Source organism: Callospermophilus lateralis, chromosome 3 (genome assembly GCF_048772815.1).
Source record: "Callospermophilus lateralis isolate mCalLat2 chromosome 3, mCalLat2.hap1, whole genome shotgun sequence".
In the NCBI taxonomy this organism is placed as follows: domain Eukaryota; kingdom Metazoa; phylum Chordata; class Mammalia; order Rodentia; family Sciuridae; genus Callospermophilus; species Callospermophilus lateralis.
Window position 1 is genome coordinate 66,206,178 of NC_135307.1, and position 26,742 is coordinate 66,232,919.

At 41.6% G+C, this 26,742-nt stretch overlaps 1 protein-coding gene across 1 annotated transcript in view; it reads right to left on the reverse strand.

The window, feature by feature from the left end:
• Window positions 1-401: 401 nt before the first annotated feature.
• Window positions 402-26,742, reverse strand: part of Fntb (farnesyltransferase, CAAX box, subunit beta) — a 70,618-nt gene continuing 44,277 nt past the window's right edge. The window contains exons 7-12 of the mRNA XM_076850348.2: window positions 23,086-23,172; window positions 15,823-15,952; window positions 12,831-12,963; window positions 5,509-5,620; window positions 4,370-4,484; window positions 402-1,919 (exon numbers count right to left, since the gene is read on the reverse strand). Coding sequence (XP_076706463.1) covers window positions 1,788-1,919; window positions 4,370-4,484; window positions 5,509-5,620; window positions 12,831-12,963; window positions 15,823-15,952; window positions 23,086-23,172 — 709 coding nt within the window. The 3' untranslated portion in view covers window positions 402-1,787. The remainder of the gene's footprint in view (window positions 1,920-4,369; window positions 4,485-5,508; window positions 5,621-12,830; window positions 12,964-15,822; window positions 15,953-23,085; window positions 23,173-26,742) is intronic.

Genomic DNA, 26,742 nt, shown 5'->3' on the forward strand with positions numbered 1-26,742 from the left:
CCTGAGTTAAAAATGATGGTAGCAACTTTCCTAAACTGTCCTTTCTACCAATGCAGAATGCCCCCTCTGGGGCTCCGTAGCACAGTCCCTGCTCATAGTCAGATTAGGACAGACACAGGCAGATGTCAAAATGTGTGGAATGATGGGACCAAAGTAAACCGAACTGCCCAGAGAGCTTATAAAGCAGTCGTACTCCTTGTTGGAGCCCCTGCTTCCTCCACCAGAGGAGGTGGCATGTGAGAGCAGAACTCAGTTCCTACTCATTTTTAACTGCCGACACAAATGGTCTGGGATCTTGCTCAGGAAGAATGTGGCACTTACTTGCATGAGCAACCTTCATTACTTCCTATCGGACATTCTGAAGAAATTTTCTTGGCACAGATCACAAGTAAGAGACATCATAGAAAATGTTATTTTTATTATTTCAAGAGGATAATATGTAGCCCGATACACCAAAGCAATAGGGAAGGGAATTAGAGGCAGCAAATGGCAGTTTTTGAGAAGAGCCTCATGTTGCATTTCCACGCTCCTGTCTGCCTGCCGCCCACAATGCCCAGTGAAGGCTGAGGCTGGGACAGTGGTGCGGAGCTTGCTGTGACCATAGCAGTGGACGGATGACCAGACTTAGCGCCCCACTGACCGCAAAGGGCTTGATGCAGAAGGCAGCAGAGCACTGTGGGCCAACACCCAGAGAGCCCTACCCTGCCACTTGCCATTCATACGGCTCCTGCCTAGCAGCGGCCAGCTGTCTAGCACTTGGTTTTATCTCTGTGAGCCTCTAGTGGGCAGGACGGGAATGAATCCTGAGTCATAAATTAAGGTGAAAGACTTAGTAGTGTTAATACTCTGGGTGAGAATAGACAACACTGTCTTGGAAGAGGGTGGGCTGGGAGTCTGGTGGGAGAAAGATGGAAACATATAGAGAGGCCCCGAGCTGTGGGCACTGCCCTGGGGACCGTAGGGGGTTTTCACTGTACATGATGGGGAAGGGGCAGGGGCTGAGTACTAGGGCCTGCTTCCTCTGAGGCAGAGCTGAACTAGAGGTTCATTTTCTACTCATAATTGGTTTTCCGGGTCTAAGTCACCACACCTGGGGCCGAAGCAAGTCTTGCCTGTGCACCAAGCGCAGCCTCGGAGAGATGTATGGCAGCTCAGTTGGCCAGGGTTGAGGGGGACGGACTCTCAATTCAAGGAGACCCTTCTCCCCCTGCTCCTGGCTCCTGTCCCTTGCAAATAACCAGGGTGGGAGATGAGAGGCAGAAGCACCTCCTAGTGCAGCCTTGCCATTGTCTTTTCCAATGAACTCATTTTGGTGGGACCCAAAGCCCCACCTTGGTATGGAACAGACTGAGTCCATCATGGAAGGGTGCCCCATCTGGTGATTTGATGGTGGAGTACAGGTGGGAGGCGCAGTAATGGCTGTGGATGTGGGGACACCCATAGACACCATTCATTTTGATGTGGCCCTCCGGGCTGGCGGGCTGGTAGGGAGGGGCTGCTTCTTCCCAGCACACACTGTTCCCCAACCTCACTGCAACGGCTGCCAAATTTTTGGTTTGACAGGTGTGAAGAGAATTTTAAAAACCATGCCACTAGGTACCTCCAAACCTAGCCATTGTGTACTTCAAACCAGGAGCGGTTGGTTTTGTTTTGACAAGAAAAGACAAAGAGAACCACAGCTCCATGGTGCTCACTGCTGTGTAGCAGGGAATCGGCCATGTATCGAATGTATCAACCTCGCCTGACCAGGAGGTGGATGAGCACAGAGCGTCCGGGATCCAGATCCTCTAATCAGTTGCAGGCTCTGCTGTTGCCTCACCCTCAGGTTCCTCAAAGCCTGGAACTGGCTTCTGCAGAAAGTACGTGGTGGCCTGGATCACCTTGTCTGGTCCAATGTTGTAGACGGGGTGAGTGGGCTGCTGCAAAGAGAACAGATGCCAACTCATCACTCTGGCGGTCCTTGGAAACATACCCATCCTTTGCCCCCTGAAATGGACTACTGAGAATTTAAGGAATCATCAGAGACCACAGAAAGATCTCTCTCTAGGCCCAAAGGTTCAAAAACAGGGTGTTTACTAATAAAAACTCGTTATAGAACATGAAGACATAGGAAAATATTAAGCAGCCTTTTTTTTTTTTTTTTTTTTTTTTGCAGCACTGGGTTTGAACCAGGGCCTTCATGCTAGGTAAGCACTCTACCACTAAGCTACATTCCCAGGCCTTTTAATTTTTTGAGACAGGGTCTAACTAGGTTGCTGAGGCTGATTTCAAACTTATGATCCTCCTGCCTTGGCCTCCTGAGAAGCTGGGATTATAGATGTGTGCCACTGTGCCCAGCATATACAGCCATTGAAATACATCCTTTCAGATATTTAATGATATAGACAAATACTTACACTGGTTGAACATCTCTTATATGAATGTATGGTGCCAGAGTGTTTCATATTTTAGAGTTTTTAGATTTTGGAATAATCACATAGACTTTAGCAGTTCAGCATTGCTAACCAAAGAGCCCAAAATACAAGTTTTTCTGTTGTTGTTGTGGGGTTGGGGTGGAAACAGGACCCAAGGCCTTGCACATGCTAAGCACAGGATCTACCACTGAGCTACATCTTCAGCCCCATGCTGACATGACACTCAAAAAGTTTCAGATTTTGGGGCAGTTTGCATTTTTAGTTGCCGATGAACACAATACCTTTATTTATTTATTTTTATGTGGTGCTGAGGATCGAACCCAGGGCACATGCTAGGCAAGCGCTCTACCACTGAGCCACAGCTCCATCCCCACATTTTACATTTTGAATGTTCAGATGATTAGGGGTGCTTAATTTTAAAGATGTTTAAGTGAGAAAACCAATAGGTACACACTATCTAAAACTTCCTTTTTAAAATTTGTTTACAGATACATATGAATAGACAAAAACTGAAAATACACCAAAACGGTTTTTGCAGTACTGGGGATTGAATCCAAGGTCTTTCACATGCTAGGCAAGCACTCAACCACTAAGCTACATCCCCAGCCTTTTTGTTTTGAGACAGGGACTAAACTGCCCAGGCTGGCCTCAAACTCGCCATCTTCCTACTTCAGCCTCCCGAGTCGCTGGGATTATAGGCATGTGCCACCACTAGCTGATTGTTTTTAATTGTTTTATTTATACTTATATATTTATTCCAATAATTAAAACAATGAACATTTATAATCACTTGATTACATTTACATTTATAATCAAGGAAAAGGACCACAAATGTATTATGTAGTAAGGGGGTCAGATCATATTTAAATTGATTTACATTGTTCCACTCTATCAACAGAAATCCAAAGGAACTTCAATTTTGAGACAGAATTCTGGGCCAATATTCAGGAATGTCCCACACTGGAAGAATGAAGAAGGGGACATAAGGGCAGCAAAAATTTAAAACTTTTTAAGTTGAAAATGGACCCAATACCTTTATTTATTTATTTTTATGTTGTGCTGAGGATTGAACCCAGTACCTCACACATGCTAGGCAAGTATCTGACTACTGAGCTACAACCCCAGCCCTAAAACTTTTAAATATAATACTATGAGCAATTTCATACCAAAACATAAAAATTCAGATAAACTGATCAATTTTTTTAAATTTTTTTTTTTTTATATGACTAGGACCTTGCTAAATTTCAGAGGCTGTCCTTGAACTTGTGATTCTCCTGTCTCAGTCTCCCACTCTGCTGGGATTACAGGTGTGCACTAAATTGCTGAGGCTGGCGTTGAACTCACAATCCTCCTGCCTCAGCCTCCTGAGTTGCTGGGATTCCAGGTGTACACCTAGACCAGCAGGGCTGATTTGTTTTGAGGGAAGCAGACAAACTTTTGAATTGAACAAATAACACGGCAAACTGTGGTCAGTGCCACAAGGGAACGAAGGGGGCGCTACAGCAGCACATCTTGGGCAATGTCGTTCTTTGAATCAGAGTTGGCATCTAAGCTGAGACCTCTGAGAGAGGCAGCCACACACTGGGGGCCATGCCCTGCTGATACTACAGGTCAGTTTAGATTCACAGGCTGCATTGGTACCAAGTAACTGTGCCTTCCTAGAGAGGGCACTGATGGTAGATGGTGATCTGGATCCTCAACTCTGGAATAAAGGCACAAAAGCTGTCACAGATCAGACTACCACTGGAACCAGGGTGTACCTAGAGGTGCAATTCCTCCAAGGTCACAACCTCACTGGTGGACTACAATGTAAGGAGGGAGGAGGGGACTGCAAGCTCCCAAGCCTGTCCTCACGGGGAACAGACCCAATTCTGCAGGACATGAGGAGTTGCTCTGAAGTCCCCTGTCCTGGGGACTCTGTGGAGAAGAGTGTTAAGCATCCCATCCTGACTTACCAGCACATTTTCAGGCACACCCAGGACCACATCGTGCAACATGGCTCCGCTACCAAAGTGCTGGGCAATGGATAAGCCACTCAAGCAGTAGCAGGTATGGTAGAAGTCACGGGACCTGCAAGGACAGGCAGCACTAGTGGTCACTCCTCTGTGGAAGGTAACAACGTGAGTCCAGAGGCCCAGGACTCCATCACAAATCCCACATGTCGTGCACATGGCTGAAGAAGTGTGGCTTTTCCTCGGTGGTAAATTTAAAAGCCTCATTCCAGCCCTACCAACCATAAGACTGTAATTTTATATTATTTTGTTGCTTTGCTTTCTTTCTTTCTTTCTTTTTTTTTTTTCTTTTCTTTTTTTTTTTTTTGGTGATGCTAGGGATTGAACCTAGGGCCTCAGGCAGGCTAGGCAAGTGTTCAATCACTGAGCTGTACACCAAGCCAAGGGGGCTGTAACTTTAGGGTTGTCCTTTCTAATTGCCTCTAGAAAGGGTTCTCCAGGAGTAGTGCTAGAGGTAAGTTAATATATTTCTCTAGAAAAAATGTCTAGAAATGAGTTACATTATTCCAGATAAATTTCTGGGCCTGGATTTTTCCGGGATGCCAATAGTAGCAGGGTATGTGTGTGTGTGTCTGTGTGTGCACGCACATGCATGTGTACCCACATTTAGCTAGAATATAATGGAACATCTTAGATTTGAATTTAATCTACTCTGTAAGATTGTCTCTATAATGCTCAAGGGTTTTAAAATTCTGGGTCCCCCCCCACCGCCCGACCCCTGTGCTGAGGATTGAACGCAGGGCTTTCTGCTTACTAGGCAAGTGCTCTGCCACTAAGCTATGCCCTACCCCTACCTGTATCCTTTGTATTTAAGCCAATTTGGTTCAACCAAAAAAAAAGTGAAAGGAAAGCTACTCACCCAGCATTCACCTCTCTGGGGGAGGAGGGAGACACATGTGAGGGCAGTGGGAAGAACGGGATCAATAGCACTTATGCTCCCAACTGGGGTGCTTTTACCACTCAATGCTAGCAATAAGCAGTCAGATGGAGAGGGACACCCTGGCTCTCAAAGGCTTGAGGTGTACAATCCCCTCCCACCTTGTCCTCCCTCCCTCCCTCCCTCCCAGAGAGAAGGCACTCACTTGCCAGGTTTATCCAGAAGCCCCCCAGCAGGACACTGGCAGCACATGAGAATGTACTCCTGCAGGGCCTGCTGATGGAACATCCAGTGGCTCATGCTGAGGGCAGGATCACCTGTGGAAGGGCAAAGGGTCAGTGAGGGCCTGGCAGGGTTGGCCAAGTATCAGTGAATACTTGTAATTTTTTTCTTTCGATGTAAGCAGCAAAGAGGCATTTATTGAAAACTAGCTCGGTTCTCTGAGCGCACACAGCAACTGGTGATGCTGAGAGGCCCCGAGCCCAGGGTTTATAGCAGTTTTATACACTCTTTGGGGAAGGCAGGGACTTCACATACATCATAGCATCTCTTAACAAATCATCACACACCACGGGAAATCAAATAACAACTCTAAAACATGATTAGCGTATCAAGTGGCAGGAAAGAATCTGGAAAGGATTATTGGTTAGTTCAGAGGGTTGACACACTTAAAAATGATTGGTTTAAATCATGAGGGTGTTGCAAGGGGGGTACATACCAAGCTGCAGGGCTTCTAGTTTAGATATTGGTCACCACACGTAGGTGGGGGTCATCTGGAATTTCAGATATTTCGATATCTTGGCCTATCTTAGGCAATCACCATCTGCGGCTTTTCTGAGAACTGTTTCCACAGAGCTTTTCTGTGGTATTTTCCTGACTTTAGGACTGCAGTAGGTCAGAGGTTAAGTTTCAGAGCAAAATGAGGTCCCAAGTAGAATGAGGTTGCTTAGGTCTTTCATTCCCCCATTTCTTTTTGGGTACCTTGGAAGTCAATCATGGGTTACTCTGAGTGAGCTCATAGGATTCAGTTTTATTATCTCTGTCTAGGGGCTGATAGGGCCTGTAACACCATTAACTGGACTGTATTGATTCGTCCCTTTACAAAGGCTGCAAACTTATTTATAATACAGGGTCCTACTATTAGGGCTGAATACCTGTAATTTTTTAAAAAAATATTTATTATTAAGTTTTAAGTGGACACAATATTTTATTTTACATTTATGTGGTGCTGAGGATCGAACCCAATGCCTCATGCATGCTAGGCAAGCACTCTACCACTGAACCCCAGCCCCAGCCCTATTTGTATTTTTTTACCCAGTGGGAACAGTTAGGGTTTCCCTCCTCTTCCACCCATTCTTAGTACTCAGGCTATCTTCATGTCATGCCTCAAAGAACAGCTGTTTGAAGGGCATTTCACTTGCCTTGAAGTATTCGCCGTAAACTCAGAGGACGATCCTAAGCCACATCTCCAGCAGGAAGTGCACCAGTTGCTCAGCTTACCTTTCCAGGATGACCTATTGTTGCTCCCAAACTGTCATCACGGTTTTCTCTGGGCTCCTGAAGACATCTACTCTAACTTATCTCTGAAACTTGTTAAAAAGATTCTAAGTAGCTAGGGGAACTCTCCACAGGGTTAACAAATTCTGTTTCTTCTACTTTTCTAAGCCTGACCTTAATCTATCTTAAGGGGAAATTCTCCAACTTTTCTTCCCTTTTCTGAGACATGATCTTGCTATACTGCCGGCTGCCCTAAAATTCCTGGGTTCAAGTGATCCTCCCTCCTCAGCATAGCATGACACAGGTGCATGACACCTGTTGCCTGACATTGGAGTTGTGACAAAAGCTATTCTCCTTTAACACCCGACACAAACATTAGGCCCAATGAGACACTCACATCATGAAAGGCACACAGGGTGTCCCATGGAGGGCTCACCCTGACCTATGCTCACTGGTGCGCTCATTACTTCAATTCCCTTCCTCTTTTTCCCCAGTCATGAGCACAGCTGAGTCTTCACATACATATATGGTGGGACTTCCTGTCTTCCTTTACTCACTTCCAAGGTTGCTTCCCAGTTCTTTGTAAGTATAAGAAATGCCACACTACATATCTTTGTGAATATTCTCAATGTGTAGGATTATTTTCTTCAAATACATTGCCCTGAGCAGAACTATTAAAAGGGATAAACATTTTTAAAGCTCTTAATAAATCCCAATAAATTCCTTTAAGAACTTATATAGCTGCCAGAAAAATCTAAAATTTTACTGCACTGCCTCCATCACTGCTCACTTTAAAAAAAAAAAAAAGTTCTGGGCTAGGATTGTGGCTCAGCAGTGGAGCACTTGCCTTGCACGTGCGAGACCCTGGGTTCTATCCTCAGCACCACATAAAAACGAACGGGTAAAATGAAGGTATTGTGTCCAGCTACAACTAAAAAGTAAATATTAAAAAAAAAAAAAAAGTTCTTAGCAATTAAAATGGTAAAAAGGAATAGTATCTGATCATTTATTTGATTAGCATGCCTTGATTACTAATCAGTGTGTAATTTTCCCATAACTTTACTAGTTTCATTTCCTTTTGAGAGGGTCTATTTGTACTTTGTCTTCTAAAATCCAATATTCCATCTTATTAATCTAGCTTTTTATCAAACTTGCCCTTTGTCTATAACATATACTGTACCTCTTTCTCCCTTTTTGCTCTTTTGTTTTGGTTATGCAAGTTTAAAACACATAGTACATTGTTATACTGTTATTTTTTCTTTGTGATTTCTTCTATAAAGAAGCAAATTTAATGGGTATGGGTTTTTTGGGGGGGATGTGGAAAGTGTTCTAAAACTGCGATGATTCTACAAACATTAATAACCATTGAATTATAACCTGCCAATGGGTAAACCATACGGGATGTTTATTTCCACAAAAAACTGTTACTTTTTTGTGGGGGAGATTTTGTACTGGGGATGGAACTCAGGGGTTCTCAACCACTGGGCCACGTCCCCAGCCCTATTTTGTATTTTATTTAAAGACAGGCTCTCACTGAGTTGCTTAGGGCCTCACTAAGTTGTTGAGGCTGACTTTGAACTTTCAATCCTCCTGCCTCAGCCTCTCAAACCACTGGGACTGCAGGCATGAGCCACACACCCGGCAAAGCTTTACTTTAAAAAGCATACTCATTTTAAATATTATACTAACTTCAATAAACATTCTGTACAAAATATATCCTTATTTCATATCCTGCAACAAATTAAAAGACTATTATTATAAGGCAAGTGATAATTTATGGTTAAAATTGGAATCTAAAAAGAAAATGCTATGTTTATTATTTGTTTCAATGATTTCTACATTATTAAGTTTAAAAGCTTAAAGTTCATAGCTCCACAAGGAGCTTCCAGAGATACTGAATCTCACATAATCATGGCAAGAAGAAGGGAGATAATGATTACAAGGTGATAACTCTGCATGGAATCAGCCTTTTACATCCTTTATACCTTGTCCTTAAATTATAGATTTCCGCTATAATATCATTTTGCATTTCAGCTTCCTTTTATCTAAGAAATTGAGACTTTCCAAACCAAGACTGACAGATGCAGTCACATGTAGCTCAGTTTTGCAGGTGGACAAGAAATATCCTAGGGTACATCCCAAAGAACATACCAAGTTAGCAACCATCAATCCAGTAGAAGCTTGCAGGCTGCTGATTTCTTACTGTTCCACAAAAACAGCTCTGCATTGGTCATCATTGGATATTTTTAAGCTATTAATAATAATTCTTCTCAAATATTATTTTTGACAGATGGAAAGAAGTGATCAGTGTGGGATATTGATGGTTACTTTCTTTTTTTTTTTTAGAGAGAGAGAGAGAATTTTTTTTTTTTAATATTTATTTTTTTTAGTTCTTGGTGGACACAACATCTTTGTTTGTATGTGGTGCTGAGGATCAAACCCGGGGCCGCACGCATGCCAGGTGAGCGCTCTACCGCTTGAGCCACATCCCCAGCCCTGATGTCACTTTCTGGGTTAGGGAATGGCATAGACTTGTGCTGCACTTTAAGCCCTTTTTTTTTTTTATCATAGTATAATCATACCTAGTTTTTTGTTTGTTTTTGCAGTGCTGGGGATTGCCTAGCTTCATGCATGCTATGCTAGGTAACTATAAGGCCCTGAGTTCAATCCACAGCACTGCCTAAAAAGAAAAAAAGTATTTGTGGCTGGGGTTGTAGCTCAGTGGAAACAAGCATACACACTAAGTTTGGTCACCAGCACAAAAAATACAAGTAGCAATGCATATGGCAAAAAAAAAAAAAAAAACATCAAAATTTATATAAGTATAGTATAGAAGCATACAGAATTTACAAAGTAATCCACCTCCCACTGTTAGAATTTTGTATACGCTCCCAGGCAGAGCTGAGTATGCACCAGCCAGGTTCTTTATACTTTATGTTGCATTCTGCTGAGCTCTCCATCTCAGCCCAATGTACGGACCACTACATGTAGCTGCTATCTGGAGCAATCACAACTGTTAACCTTTTTATGGGCATTTCCAATTTGCTAGCAAAACTCTACTTCGATATATATATATATCCTTGCTAACACCTCTGCAGGTGAATTCCTGACAGACCACTTGCTGGGATCAAAGGGATAAAATGCCCCTGTAATTTAAACAAATGTCTCCAAACTTCCTCCAAAAATTAATGCAATTATTTACATCCCCACTTAAGAGCACAAATATGCCTGTCTCCCCACACTGTCCCCAACATTAAATCTCTGCCAATATGATCTGCATTTCTTTAACTGTAAATGATCTAAACAGCTTTTGGTTGAATTCATGGCCATCTGCAATGTTACAAGCCAACTGGTCTGGAATCACACAACCACGGATGATGAACCATTGTAGGTGGCAGTCAGGTTATTTTAAGCAAGTAACTTAACCTCATGTACTTTATTTTCACATCTGCAAAATGGGAATGTCAAAAGTATCTATTTCATAGGGCTGTTCTGAGGATCAAATGAGAACACATAGTGAAACAGTAAGGCTCTGGCATATGATAAGTGCTTCAGAAATCTCAGCTGCTACTAATAGAGCAGCTGTAATAGAAAAAGGGGTAATAACAGTGCCTCCTTTCCTGGGGCCTATGTGTTCTAATCCTTTAACTGATTTTCAATTGGGTTGCTCATTGATTTGTATGACATTTTTCAAATTAGCACTTGATCATTTGTCACAATTATTTTTCTCATCCTACTACTTATTTGTTTTGGGGTTTTTGTTTGTTTGGTACCAGGAGTGAACCCCGGGGCACTTAACCACTGAGCAACACCTCTAACCCTTTTTAAAATTTTACTTAAAGACAGGGTCTTGCTGAGTTGCTTAGTTCCTCTATAAGTTACTGAGGCTGACTTTGAACTCTGCAATCCTCCTGGTTCAACCTCCCAAGCTGCTGGGATTATAGGCGTGTGTCACCATGCCCGACTCCTACTTGTTTTGTTTATAGAATTTTCCTTCTTTTCTAGAATAATGTTTGTTGTTTTCATCTGTTTTTTGTTATTGTTATTGTTGCTGCAGTACCGAGGAATGAACCCAGGGCCTCATGCTATCTCCCTAGCCCTATTTTTAAAAAATCTCTATTTGAGGCAGGGTCTTGCTAAATTGCCCAAGCTGTCCTTGAACTTGCCATACTCCGGCCTCAGCCTCCTGAGGAGCTGGGATTACAGGTGTGTGCTAACCACACCTAGCAGTTTTTGTTGTTTTGCTGTGCACAAGAAATACCTATCAACTATAGAAAAAATAGGAAATGCAACCAAAAAATAAAGAAAATAAACATCATTGTAATTTCACATCCCAGAGTCTACTAATTTTTTATGAGCCAGCTCTTCACTAAGAATATGTACATAAGAATATGTACATACTGCTTGAAACCTACTATAATCACCATAGAAAAGAGTGAATGTTTCTACAAGGCATCTCCTTTTGACTCCAAAGTGTGTAATTTTGCCTACTACTCAAAACATATCACTTTATCCCAGACTTCAGTCGGTTTCAAGTCCCAGAAACTCAGTTTCTGAGGAAGAGAAGAATCATAGGCCCACCTTGAGCCTTCTCCCAGGCTATGGAACAACCTGGAAGCATTAAGATTCCCAGACAGCCTTTTCCACAGGCAAATCTTTAATGTGACTAAATCCTCCAGAACTTGAGCTTCAATGAACATAGTGCCAGCCAGAGCCCCAAGGAGGCTTCTGCAGGAGTGCCTGTTACAGCTCTGTAGATTTCCCTGGCATTACAGATTTATGACATCTTATCACTGCCAAGGATAGGTCTGTAGAAGACTGATAACTTCCCCAGGTGCTTGGACTCACCAGTTCCAAATAAAGAGATAACCAAACCCCAAGTTATTTCTATTTTGGAAACCTGGACTCGGAGGGAATTCCTGACATCCCTTCTAGTGATCAAGCCAGAGATTGTGCAAGCTCTACAGTCAAAAGGAATTATTTGCCTTAATACCCTGAGATTTAAAGCCAATGGCCCCAGGCTGGGAAGACAGGACTGGGACTTTGTTGACTTAAATTAAGTCTCAAAAGTGACCACAACTCCAATGAAATAAGAACTAAAGAATGGAGTTCAAAAAAGACAAACAAAAAGGAAAAAAAGAGAAAAAAAGCACAGGAAGGGTAAAAGAAAAGAATCTCATCTTTTACACTTGAGCAATTAATTACCCAACTGAGTCCAAAGAAAAGCTTCCCTCTGGGTGCAGGGATCTCCCTGCAGGAACAGATTAGCACCCAGTGAGGTGACCATGACTTCCCCTCTCCCTCTGGCATACTCAAGAGACACCCTGTTCTCTCAGAAAGTAAATGAGCCAGAGGAGACAGGAGGCAGCAGACTGCTTGAAGTTTCAAGAGAAAAGGACGGAATGTTCCTAGAGTTTCTGCTTTCTATCTACATTGGTTTCACATCATTTCCATTTGAGACCCTACAGAAAGGAATGCAGATTTCGCCACTCCAATGGTGTGCGTGGAACAAGCTCACATTTAGGATGGCTCAATGGATTCTAAATAAAACATTTCCCAAGGCGACAACTGAGCAGTTAGCCACACATGGCAGGTCTTTCCCCCACGGGTTCTGGATCTTACCCCTTCATCCAGCTGTCCTTCCTGTCACTGCTGTGGCCACATGCACAGTGTGAGTCTGTATGCTTTGACAGGACCAAATGCAGCTGTGTTGGAAGCTGCAGTTTCACACTCAGCTGAGGTGGCAGTCACCCTGGGGCAGGAGTGGGCTGTTTCCTGCTGATAACAGCATAGCACTGGTCCCTCACAGCAGCTCAAAGAGAGCCCATCCTGCCTCTGCCAGATGAATGATATCAAACCACTGGAATTAAATCCTATTCAGCACCCCCATGCCCCAGGGCAGGAGGTTCCCCACCAAGCACTCAAAATCCAGGAAAGTTCATTCCAACCCTCCAAATAAGCGCTCTGGCTTCCTGACTTGGTTAGTGCAAAGGAAAATACCCAGCCCCACCTATCAGCACCTGGGCTCACCTTGCGCATGCAGGGCGCGGTGGAGCAGGGGTAGGAGCCCGGCCTGCCAGAAGGAGTAGCAGCCATCCACCAGCTTGTTGCAGCGGCCCTGAAATCCACCTTCAAATCGCATCTGCCGGCTTGTCACCCATTGCTGAGAATGAGATGGATGAGAGGGGCAGCGATAAGTCAAAAGAGACACAAAATCCACCAAGACAGGATCTCCAGGGGCCAATGTGTGAGAAGAAGGGCTTCCCAGCATGTGGTTTCTTGACTCTCAAGTTTGGGGGCTCTGGCTTTCTTCCCTTCCTCCTCTCACTGCCACCACCATTTAAACCTTTCCAGGCAATCAGCACTGACCTCTGCTTAGTGCCAATAGACAACCATCTTCTCTGGATTCCAAAATGGCACTGATGCTGGGAGAATAAAGGGGCCACATTGGTTTCCAAGGAGATAGGAAATCTAAGGCAAGACCAGGAGGCCTGCTCTCATCACTTCTCTGCTTAGGGAAGTTCATTCAAAGTGGGCAATTGGAATTCTGTGTTACATATCATTAGAGGATCTCAAACTGTCCCTGCCTTTTCTTGGACCTAAGGACATTCACCCAAGTCTTTTAGCAAGTTACCATCCAGACTGGAAGCAAAAGACATCTGTCTTCATTATCAAATGATGACTGCCCAGTCTAACCTCCCGTCCTCCAACCTGGTTGGCTGATGTAAGAAAAACTTAATACTCCAATGCTGCAGATTGACACTGGATGTCACTTAATGGTAACACATGATACGGCTATCTCTCTTATCTCCAAGTTTTCTAAACACACTTGACCACTAAGATCAGGACAGCAATGGGTGTGGCTCATAGAGAATGAGAAAATCAACTGGCCGAGCAGACAGGACATTTCCTTTCCTCCCTAGCACTCAAGGTAGGTCCAGCCACCAGCTATGGGCCACGGGGTGCCTTAGTGAACTGGAAAGTCCAGAGTGGGGTTCATCCCTTTTATCTGAAGTCTTCCTAGATTTGAGTTCCTGAAAGCAGATAGGAGGGGCTCTGGAGAAGGCATAGAGCTCTTCCTCAGTACTTAGAGTTTAGATTATATCCTTGTTCATAGTAACACTTGCCTACAGAGAGCTACCATCTCAAATTTTTAAAGACAAAAAGCTGCGCTGCGGGTTCAGGTAGGGACATCCCCAGGCCATCTTAAATGATGCTTTAGGGACAATGCCATTTAATGAGAGTAGGCTAAGTGCTACTCAAGAGGAGAGAAAGCAGGCACCACGCAAGGAGTCCATTCTCCATTTTTTTTGGTACCGGGGATTGAACTCAGGGGCACTCAACCACTGAGCCACATCCCCATCCCTATTATGTATTTCATCTAGAGACAGGCTCTTACTGAGTTGCTTAGTGCCTTGTTTTTGCTAAGGCTGGCTTTGAAATTGCCATCCTACCTCAACCTCCCTAGCTGCTGGGATTACAGGCATGGGCCACCATGCCCGGCCCATTCTCCATTTTTACATACCCCACAGCTTAATTGTTTACAAACCAGACTGATTTTTTTCCAGCCCATAGGTTGACTGTATTCTACTTGGCTACATGGATTCATAAAATCTTTCAGATACCAGTCCTAGTTCTTCCAAAGCAAATAGAGGAAAGGAAGTAAGATGGATACTATCATTTATGGGGCACCTACTATGTGCCAACTGTTTACATTTGTTCTCTCCTTTAATCTTCAAAGAATAAGGATTATTATTTCTCCCTTTCAGAAGGGGAGAAAAAAAAAAGAAGCTAAATAGATTAGACAATTTGTCCAAGGTCACTTACTCAGGAAATAGTAGAGGCAGGGTTTAAATCTAGAATATTGTCATTTCAACCTGGTCATTCACTAATCATACTCCTTACTCTGCCTGGGATATGAATCTTTTATGTTTCATCCCTTATTGGTGATCAGATTTTAAAATGTGTCATAAATTCCAAGTCCTGTGCACGATGCTGGCTTTTTTAGAAAATCTTCAAGATGTCTAGAACTTTCTTTTATTTTCTTTTTTTAAAAATACCTTTATTTCATTTATTTATTTTTATGTGGTGCTGAGGATCGAACCCAGGGCCTCAATCATGCTAGGCGAGTGCTCTACCACTGAGCCACAACCCCAGCCCCATCTAGAACTTTCTAAAGAAGAGTATGTTGTGGGAGATGGGAATTCCTGAAAATGAGGGCAAAACATTGTTGATTATTTCACTACAGAATTTAACACTGATTGTATAGGAAGGTCATGATAGGTCCCACAAAGGGAGATGTCAGTTGCAGCTGGTCTGCTTTAAGGTCATGTTCAGGGGAGTGCATGTACCCAAAAAGACAAGAGGGAAAAAAAGCTCCTTGGCAGTTGTGAGTGCATGGGTATGTTAGTGCACTAGGTTTCCACTGAACACTTCACACAACCTAGAGACTCCCTGAAGCTGACTGTTTTCCAGTCTTTCTGCATATTAGTCAGGAGCCTGGAATCCAGATATATGTTCTTGGGCCTTATACTCAAGGAAATTGTCCAGCTCTGCCTAAAGAACTCATTTAAATGCAGGTATTAAATGTTTACATAGGTAATAAAAGCTTAGCTCCAAAATGTTTCAAAGCTCTTTTTGTCTTTTTTTCTCTTAGGACATTTTTTTTCTAAGGCACATGGTAATCTCTAATAAGAGGCAAAAGCTATACTTTTCTTGCAGGTTTGAGGAAGGTACTCTGGCTTATTCCACATGTCTGCAGTGCTCAGACAACCCAGAGTTGGCCTAGCACCATATATAGGAAACTGAAAGCAGAGAGAAAGGTGGGAAAAAGGGAGCCCAGACTAAGAGCAGTTACTCCCTGTCAGCTGTCTCAGATGTGCTGAGAGAGCTCCACTGAAAGCTTCACCGCAGGACCTGAAGTTGTGAGCTCAAGGCTAGAACCCTTAGTCCCTCCCATAGGCCTAGGAGCAGTCACATTGCCAGGACCTGAAGCCTGAGGAGAAGATGGCTTAACACTTACTAATAAGCTCTTCAAGTTCAAGGTGCGTTCTTTCTTGAGGATTACCAGCGCAGCCAGGCCACAGAAAGTATAGCCACCGTGGGCTTCCATCCCTGGCACCCCGCCAATGCCACCTTCCCAGTTCTGACACCTAAGGAGAGGTTGGAAAAGCAGACTGAGTGGTTAGTGGGTGGATGTGCATAAGTGTCCCCCCACCCTCCACATTCCAGATGGCAGAGAATGACACTGCTCAAACCAAGACATAAACCATAAGCTGCCACCACCATGAATGGAAAAATGCTGACTTACTAATTTTTGGAGATGCCTTTTCCAAAAACAATACCACCAACAACAAAACAACCAAGAAACCCCCCAAAACACCTGATAATTTAGAAATAGGCTGTTGTATAAGAAAAATAGTATCTCGGATTATTTCTCTTTGGGAAAAAAGGTATAAAATCCTATATGTAGCATGATAACCATAAAGTTAAAATGAAATTGAAAAATAAATGCTGATTCTGGTTATCTTAGTACAAAGGTGATAATTTTTTAAAATTTTTTCTATTTTCAAAAAATTTCTATAATTAACATACATACTTCAAAATTAAATTTTATTTATAAAAATTATAATTTCCTATATATTCATATTATCCATTTGTTATTACAGTTATTATTTGGCATTAGACTATATATTATGGGTATATTTTCTAGACATAAAAACATACATAATCTTTGGCCCAGCCATACAGGGCCATTTCTAGGATTTAATCCAACAAAATAAGTAAGAAAGTATCCAAAGACCGGACTGAAAGGTCAGTCATATTCTCATTTATAAAAAGCAATATGATGGGCACAACTTAAAAGTCCAAAAGTCATGGACTAGTTATATAAATTATGATGCATCTATAGAGCAGAAATTTAAAATGACACTACAGAATATTTTTAAATGTTCCATTTATTATATGAAAGATATTATAAAATGACAATGAAGAATAGAATTTCATTTTTAGAATTCTGGAAGAATATACACCCAAAAAAAGTAGTTATCTCTTGGTGGTGGATAACAAGTAATTCAAAGTTTCTTTTTTTTGATCTAGGGATGTGGCTTAGGGGTAGGGCACTTGCCAAGCATGCAAAAAGCCCTGGATTTGATCCCAGCACACATACACATACACCAAAAAAACTTCTTTTTGCTCACCTATAATAAACGTGTTTTATCTGTGAAGTGAAAACATTTTAAGTACATTTTCATATGACACTTTATTTATTTATTTATTTATTTATTTATTTTTAGAGAGAATTTTAATATTTATTTTTTAGTTTTTTTGGCGGACACAACATCTTTGTTTATATGTGGTGCTGAGGATCGAAGGGGGGGGGCGCACGCATGCCAGGAGAGCGCGCTACCGCTTGAGCCACATCCCCAGCCCTTCATATGACACTTTAGAACTTTATTTTCAAGAATCTCTAGGTAGAACTGGGGCTGTAGTTCAGTGGTAGAGTGATTACCTTGCATATGTAAGGCACTGGGTTCAATCCTCAGCACCACATGAAAATAAATAAAGATACTGTGTGTTCATCTACAACTAAATAAACATTTATTTAAAAAAAAAAAGAATCTCTAGGTATTTACCAAGAGTCACCCTTCCTATCGATATCACCTCACAGACTGCTGTAGCCTGGCTGCATAAGAAAGTGGGCCTTAATCCAAGAGCTGACAGAACTTCCAGGCAGGAGAAAAAGGAAGCAGTAATGCTTTCCTGTCTTCCAGGTTCCTCTCCCTAGAGGCCTGACATCTTGGAACCCACAGGCTTTCTATAGAGAGGACCCAGGCGGAGGGAGTCAGAGTAGAGTCTAAAATCCAACTCCATGCCCTGGATGGATCCCTCAGCTTCCTCTGTCCCCCGTCCTCTATTGCCATCCCAACATCCACCCCGTAAGTTTTCTTTCCATTACAGCTGGCTACTTGGAGTAGAAAAAGAGCTCAAGGTTGAAAGAATATGCAAGGGATCTCAAAATTTTTCTTTTACTTAACTAGGCTTTAACTGAAAAGGTAATACTTATTTAAAAAGCTCAAACTTTTAAAAGTATGAGAGAATAAATAATGAAAAGGTCTCCTGCCCAGTCTGGCCTCCTACTCCCTGAACCTGAGCCTTTATTTCTCCACAGAGAGACAGACAGATGGACACATACATACACACTACAAATACATGCTCCACTTTTCCTCCCTTTGTGTTTATACAGATGGAATTATAGAATATGTGCTGCTCTGCACCTTGCTTTTCTCCTTGGTACAATTCTATGGGCGTGTCTTCAAGCTAAACATATGGGTTGAATATAAGAGCTCAGTAAAATCAAAGTAAAGGAATTTAAACAGGGACAAAACACAAGGGTAAAGAGAATAGGAGGGGATATGAACGCAGGCAGGCAATAACAAAAATCTTGAAAGCTTGAACAGGAATAAGAGTAACTAACTTAGCCAAATAGAGGAAACTTCCCTAGTCAGAGTGAGGGTAGGGGTGGTGATGGGGAAGATAGAGGTAATTTTGATCACCTCTAAGAGTAAGATGTGTTTGAGCCAAGTTGGTTGGTTGCAAATTTATATTAAGAATCACTTAGATCAGGCTGGAGTTGTGGCTCAGCGGTAAAGCGCTCGACTAGCATGTGCAAGGTCCTGGATTCGATCCTCAGCACCACATAAAAATAAATAAATAAAGATATTGTATCCAACTAAAAAATAAATATTAAAAAAAAAGAATTTTAAAAAGAGAATCACTTAGATCTTGAGGTTCCTTCAAACCTAGAAGATGGGAGGTTTTAGAGTTTGTTCCAGGGGACCTGAATTCTAGGATTTCCAACAGAGATGAGAGCTGGAGGGAGGCACCATACTAACAGGGGATTAGGCGAGGGCCTAGCTCTGAGCCCCACCACTCACTTCCTTTCCCTCCAAGTAATCCACAAAGTTGACGGCCACTTTCATGTCACAAGTAGAAATCTGGAAGGTCCCTCTCTAGGGAAACTGCTAAGCTTAAGAAAAAAATACTATAGATATGTTTATATGAGAATTCCCTCAACAAATGGCTGGGGAATTAGTCTATGCTTATACATGTAGCCCCCCAGTAGTTTGTGGATACTGGATTCTTAAATACAGAGAGCTGCTGAGTACCAAACATCTATTTAGTCTCTGATATGAAAAAGAGAGAAGCCAGATGCACAGGCCTGTAATTCCGACAACTTGAGAAGCTTAGGCAGGAGGATCTAGAGTTCAAGGCCAGCCTCAGCAACTTAGCAAAGCTCTCAGTAACTTAGCAAGACCCTGTCTCAAAATAAAAAGGGCTAGGGCACTAGCTCAGCAGTAGAGCACCCCAGGGTTCAATTCCCAGTACTGGAAAAAAAAAAAAAAGTATGATATGAAGAATACTGCAAACGATAAAAAAATCCCTAAACAGAACAGGAGAACTGAGCTTTGGAAAATTAAAAAATAAGATTACAAAAATAAATAGTAAACAGAATAATGAAAGAGGAATACTAAGGGACTCTTTCAGAAAGTTCCAGAAAACAGATTAAGGAATGAAAAACAGGCAAAAAAACTTTTTTTTAAATTAGGTCAATCCTATTGATTAGATGTTATAAAAAAGGAACAAACAGAGAAAATGGAGAACAAATTATCAAAGAAATACTATAATGAAGCTTCTTGTACTGAAGTATGAATGCTTCCTAATTTACAAGGCCTGCTGAGTTCCCAGTACAATGAGTGAAAACAGATTCCCATCAAGTTTCATCACTATGAAGTCTCTAAAGAGCTAGAATAAAGACTCCCCAAAGTCTCTAGGAGGGCAGGTGGGATGGGGAAGGAGAAAAAGAGAAGAAAAATAAAAGCCCACAGCGGGCATCACAATGGCTCTGGCAGTAGCATGGCCCAGAGGTGACCACCAAGGATAAATCCACTTGATTATTTTGTATTCCAGCTTTATATAAAATTCAATATCCCACCATCTGACATATAAAGACACTATAACATGAAGAAGTTAACTAACCTGTCTAAGGCAGACAGTCAGTAATAACTGACAAAACTAGGATTCAGCCCAGTTAATCAGATTTCCACATCAAAAGAAGAGCCTGACAATCCACCCTCCTGAAGACAGCAGGACACGCCCTGCACAAAACACAAAGCACAGCTTTCCAAGGGCCCAGGTGACTGAACAGGTGTGCAGAGTTTGGTGGGGATTTGAAAGTTGGAGCAGACAATAGCAGAGCCAAGCCCTCTCTCCCACCACGATCTTTATCCTCTGGTTTGCCCTAAGGATGGCTGTAACAGTCCAGAGGTAGCAGCAGCAGGTCAGGCCACAGCTCAGGGGTGCAGCTAAAACTCTTATAGAAAGCCAACCATCTTGCTGGGTGTGGTGGCACATGCCTATAATCCCAGCAGCTTGGGAACATGAGGCAGGAGGATCAAGAGTTCAAAGCCAGCCTCAGCAATGGCAAGGTGCTAAGCAACTCAGTGAGACCCTGTCTCTAAATAAAATTCAAAATAGGGCTGGGGATGCAGCTCAGTGGTCAAGTGCCCCTGAGTCTAATCCCTAGTATCCAAAAAAAAAAAAAAAAAAAAATAGAAAAGAAAAGAAAAAAGAAAAAAAAAGCCAACCATCTTTCTGGCAGGAAGAGACAGGCTGCCAGAAAGTAAGGAAAGTTCTAGAAAGAGGAATGGAAAGCCCAGATTTCACCTTTTAACAGTTCAAGTTTCTATCCAACCCCTGAATCATACTGCATTGGACAGACTGAAAGCAGCTTTGGACAGATCTGAGCCATTAACCACCACAGGATCCTGGTTTGCAGTTTGAGTTTGACCAATTTGACTGTCTGCTAGAACAAAAACACCAATATCCTTCAGAGTGATTAACAATCAAACAGAATCCACCTACAATATAATTACCATGTTCAGGATATAATCCCAAATCTATTTAACCTAGGAAGAGTTGGGAAAATGTAATGAGCTAACTTCAAGGTATCCACGTGTTGAAATGACCAGACAAGGATTTTAACACAGTTATAATTATATATTTGCCACAGTAAAGAAAAAAATACATGAAAAAAATAATGAAAAAAAAATGGGTAATCCCCATTGATAAACAGAAAATATAAAACCCCAGAAGTGCCTATTCTCATTCTCTGAACTACAGCCAGCTTACTATAGAGTACTACAAAATCCTCAAGAAATGTTGGTTATTAAAGTTATCTGTCTTATTAATGACAGATAATTAATTAATGACAACATTGGAAGCCAGAAGATAATGGAGCAATGCTTACAAATTCAGAAGGAATACAGTTTATACCAATGCCAACTTAGATCTCTCTAACCAAATAAACTTTATCAAGGAGGTCTGAGAGTAAAATAAAGACATATGCAAGTTCTAAAAATATATCTTCCAAGTACCCATGTTTGGCATATGTGCTTCATTCAAATTGGTTAAGTAAACCAAAAAAAAAAAAAAAAAAAAAAACCCAAAAAACAAAAAAAGCCTCTGAAAGATAAGGGCTTCAACAAAGCAGAGATGTGAAGAGGATTTCATGCTGAAAGGAAGCTTCTGGATGCTCACTGTGCAGCAAGCTGAGAGCAATCTGTCCAGCCTGAAGCAGGAAGGCAGAGGGCTACAGGAGGGATGACCCAGAACACACACACACAAACACATACATGTACACACACACACAAAATAGGTTACCTGAGGTGTATGATTGTATGGAGAATAACTTTATAGCTCTGGCAGAAATTTGGAGATGAATTCATGATATACACATTCATGAGATATATATTAACTTCAGGAAAATGGAAGTTATACAAAAAAATAAATATGATCATAGTATATCATCTGATTTTACTGTAAGTTATATTTACATTATAATAACTACTATTTTGATAAACATTTAATTAAGAAAATAAGCTTAGCTATCATTCTATAACAGTACATATGTATCCATCATGCCTTTTTTAAAAATTATGAAGTATCTGAAGAATACAGAAAAGTACAGAGAATGCATAGGTATGTAATACCTAACTTAGATCTAGCCATGGACACTTTAGGCATTTATTATTTATTTATTTATTTATTTAAAAATGAACCACAGCCAATACCATTGATACTGGTGTAGATGTCCCTCTTTTCCTTTGCTAGCCTGGCAGTCACCATCCCCACCATCCTGAATCTGGTGTTTATCTTTCCCATGTGTTGGGGTTTTTTTACTTGTTGATGGATCTTTATTTTGTTTGTTTGTTTGTTTATTCATTCATTCATCCATTCATTCATTCATTCATTAGCAGTGCTTAGAATCAAACCCAGTGCCTCAGGCAAGTGCTCTACCACTGAGCTACTGCTCCAGCCTCCATGCACACTTTTGTTTTTTTTTAATATTTATTTTTTAGAAGTAGTTGGACACAATACCTTTGTTTTATTTATTTATTTTTATGCGGTGCTAAGGATCAAACCCAGGGCCTTGCACATGCTAGGTGAGCGCTTTACCATTGAGCCACAACCCCGCCCTCCACACATGTTTTTATATTATTACTACAAATGACTCTTCCCATAAATAATAGAGATTAGTTTTGCATGTTTTCAAATTTTAGGAACATATGCTGATCTGCAGGAGTTTTGTGATTTTTGTGCAGTGCTGGGGATAAAACCCAGGGCCTTGCACTTGCTAAGCAAGTGCTTTACCACTGAGCTACATCCCTACCCTTGTAGCTTTTCTTTAACATCCATTTTTTAAAAACTCAACACTGTTTTTGAGATTTATCCACACTGACACGTTACTCTGGGGTTCACTCATTTTGGTTACTATGTTATATTCCAATGTGGCTAATCCGTAACTTATTCAACTTGTGCTTAAGAACATCAAACCTGGTTCTAGCCTTTTGTTCTTATAAAACAAGACCTTATCTCTACTCTGTTTCACTCACGTGCCTGAGAGTTTCGGTGGAAGTTGAACTACTGGGTCATACGCAGGGGCATTTTGAGATATTGCTCTTCAAACTGCTTAAATCAATTTAGATTCCCACCAATACTACTTAGAAAAGGTTTTTCCTTTAGCCAATCTAAAACTATAATACATTAGTGAATGTCTGGAAAAAAGAAACAGTGTTAAGTATTTTTGAAATGCACAATCATACAAACCAATCCCTCTCTTGTAATTTTATATTCACTTCCAGGCCTTTTTTATGTTCTTCATTTTTCTGAAGTAAAGTCTTGACCTGCCCTCTAAGAGGCCAGGGAATATCCTGGCTGCTCTCACCTTGCTATCCATTCAGCAGTGCCCTCAAAGAGGTCTGGAGTGATGATGTTGGTCAGAGAGGCCACTGAGGCGGCACAGTACGCACTTCTGGAAAGACAGAAGCAGAGGGGAACATTACGTGTTAAGGAAGAGCCTAAATAAGACTAAGTGAACTTCTTGGGTGGACTGCTTGCTTCGCCTAGTAAGCTGTAATCACCTCCTGTCCTCATTCCTGGCCCACGGTCAGTCTTCCTGGGTCTCCAACTGAGAGGTGTGACATTCTATTTGGATAGAGTTGCTCACGGCATGGCTTCAGTGAAAGAACATGACATTCTATTCTCCCTACCTCCACATGGCCAAATCTACATCAGAGGAAATAACAGCCACATCAATTCATGTCCAAAGTGGACTTAGCATTTCTTTCAGAGACCTACAATGGTTCCACCCTACAATGGTATCTTTCAGTTGCTTCTGATTTGCTGCTCATTCATTCAGATGTCAGCACCATTTCAGATCTGGGATTCCTACCTGGATGTGGCACTGGTGCATGAAAGGTTAACTACACATTTTCTGTAATAGACACTCCAGAGCACGCCATCGACCTCTTAATGGCTGCTTAGACCAAACAAGAGAGACAGGAATAGGTGAGCCCCTTCAGACACATTATTTAAACTTGTAGGGGGAAGAAAAAAGGTTTGATTTCCAGCATCTCACCAGTACATACAGATACACACCCTTTGACAAGAAAGAAGGAATATGACTATTATTATTATTTTGGTGCTGGGGGTGGAGCCCAGGGCTTCATGCATGCTAGGCACATGCTCTACCACTAAGCTACACCCCAGTCCATGCATCCATATTTTTTAACATTATCCTACTTGATCTGGTATAATTCTTGCCATTCTATCCTTTTGCCTTAATTCTTCTCGGGACACATTCTATTTCAGCTTGTCCCTCTTTCATGGAACAAGGCCAAGGATTGCTTTTTCTTCCTCTCCATGGTCTTTTCAAATATCCAACATGTAAAGACAAAAACTATGTGTTCTAATTCTGCTCACAAGTCTTTTTAGGGCCCCTCAGGAACACAGAAGAGAAGAAAAAGAAGGGCTTCATTTCTGTCTCATTCAGTACAGACATGACACGAAGTCGATCATATTGCAGTATTCTGAGAAAATCATTGCAGAAGCTGCAAGCATTACTGTACTACCAGCCCAACCTGGCTCCTACTGGCTACAGCTACAGCAAAAGCTCAGCTAGAAGAGCAGACATCAGGAGCCTTCAAGAGTCATGGTGCTAATACCAAATGTTGTCATTTACCATAAGCTAACTCTGATCTAATTTCCTTCAGGCCTTGAGCTTAAAGAAGCTTGAAGTATTTACTCTTGAATCCTAATGTAACCTCAGAGCAGGACGGCCAGCCTCAGATGAAGTTTGACTCTCATCAATGGATGAGCCAAGAAATGCTGTCAAAGCCACTAGTCCTAGATCTCACATTGAGATGGGGAGGGGACAAGGTACAACTTTTCCAGATAGTTTCTTCCTCTCTCCTGGTTCAACCATCACAGCTGTCAAATGTATTTGTTCCTTTCTACCCTCATTGGTATCACCCAAATCCAAGTCATTAGCTTCTACCTGGATTGATCTCCTGTCCAGTCTGTTTCCTTCCAGCCCTGAAAGGATCGTACTTTTACTAAAACACTATAATCCATTCACTGCAACTAGAGAACTTCTAACAAAATACAAATCAGATCACATCACTCCCAACCTAAATCCTGTCAGAATAAACTACAGACTCTGTGAGAAGCGTCCAGGGCCTCCTCAGTCTGTTCCAGCCAGTCCCTCCAGCTCCGTGTCTCCCTCTGCTCTAGGGTCCTCATACTTCAGCAACACTTACCTTCTCTTCCCTTGAGCACATCCATGTTCTGTCACTTAAAACCTACAAATGCTGGGTCCCTGTCTTCTGTCTACCTCATGGAATGTTCCAGATTATATAATCTAAGGAGGTCAAGAATATATAGCATCTTCTTTCTTAACTACAATATGATATTTAACAGTATCCAGGAGCTGAAACACTTAAAAAAGCTCACCTCAGAAACTTAGGACCGGAAAGATCAAGAGACCACCTCTGTCTAATCTAGCATGGGAGCAAGCTGGTCTCTCGAAGCCAAACTGTCCCCAGTCACAGCTACTTCTCTCCAGGTCAAATTCACTCAACAAACACTCCTGACTGCTGGCTGATGCTTCCAGGCAAAGATCCATTAATAACACACCAAGTAAGAAACTGTGGAAGTGGGTCCTAGAAACCAGGCAAGGCAAGGAAACCCAATGAGGCCTACGAGGCTTTATCCACCATGCATATCTTTCGTCCGCTGTGCAAGCGAAAAGCAGGGCCTCAGATGATGGAGTGTGTCCAAAGGAGAGAGGAAGAGGAGGAACATGGCTCTGGTGCCCTTCAGTGGAACAAATCTATTTTATTAGAGAAGTTGCCCAGCATTTGTCTAGCAGATATAAAAACACAGAAAGACTGGTGCTGGAACAAATGAGTTGGAGAATAATCAAATCTGATAAAGATAGGTGATTAAAACACACAGCTTTTGCTATGGTGTGTTTGCTGTTGCCTAATCTCAATAAGTTTTTGGTTTTTTTTTTTTTTTTGTAGTTGTAGATGGACAGAATGCCTTTATTTTATTTGTTTAATTTTTTTACGTGGTGCTGAGGATCGAACCCAGTGCTTCAAGCATGCTAGGCAAGTGCTCTGCCACTGAGCTACAGCTCCAGCCCTCAATATGTTTTTGAAAGCTAAGTTTCAGGGCTGTGCATATTTAGATGTTAAATCTATAGGTCAGGGATGAAAAAACAGTGACCGTGAGGGCAGCAAAAATCTTTAAATCTTTTCCTTCAGAATTAACACAGTACTCTTTTACCTCAACAGTTACATTGACTTCACTGGCACATACAGATAACACTCATCTCATTTTTTGGTTTGAACAAACCAAAAAATCTTTTACTAATAAGAAAATCTTTTACTAAAGGCCTTTGCAGTGTGGTTACCTACTTTTATCTGCAATGTGTTTTATGCTCAACAATGGTCTTTTTTTTTTTTTAATCCCTATGCTTTCAAACAAATGGTTAAGTAAGATACTTAAGTCAGAATTGTATGTGGGTATCTTACTAAGGTATTAAATCCAGGGGTTTAATCTCAATGAGGCCAACAGCCTCAATAAATTGCTGAGGCTGGCTTTAAACTCACAATCCTCCTGTCTCAGCCTCCCAAATTGCTAGGATTACAGGCATGTACCACCATGCCTGGCTCAAGTAAGAATATTTATTAACATGTGTAGAAGCAAATCCAAGCAATAATAAGCAATAAGATGGCTTTGATATAGAAACCTCACACACACAAAATTGCATTTCTCATACTAAATAAGAAGAAAATGGTATAAAATCTCAATAAGCTCTTATGAGCCACTCACTTTAAGAAATGACTCACTCACCAAATTTTCTATACGCCTCATAAGTAATCTGCCAAGTAAGGAAACACTTGCTAGGTATAGCAGACATACTTTTTGAGTAAAATAGTAAGTATGCGCCAACAGGTACCAGTCAGTTGATATGATATCTCTGCACTGCACTCTATGGGCTTGTAAGACTCTCTGCACCTCCTGAAGTAACTCACAT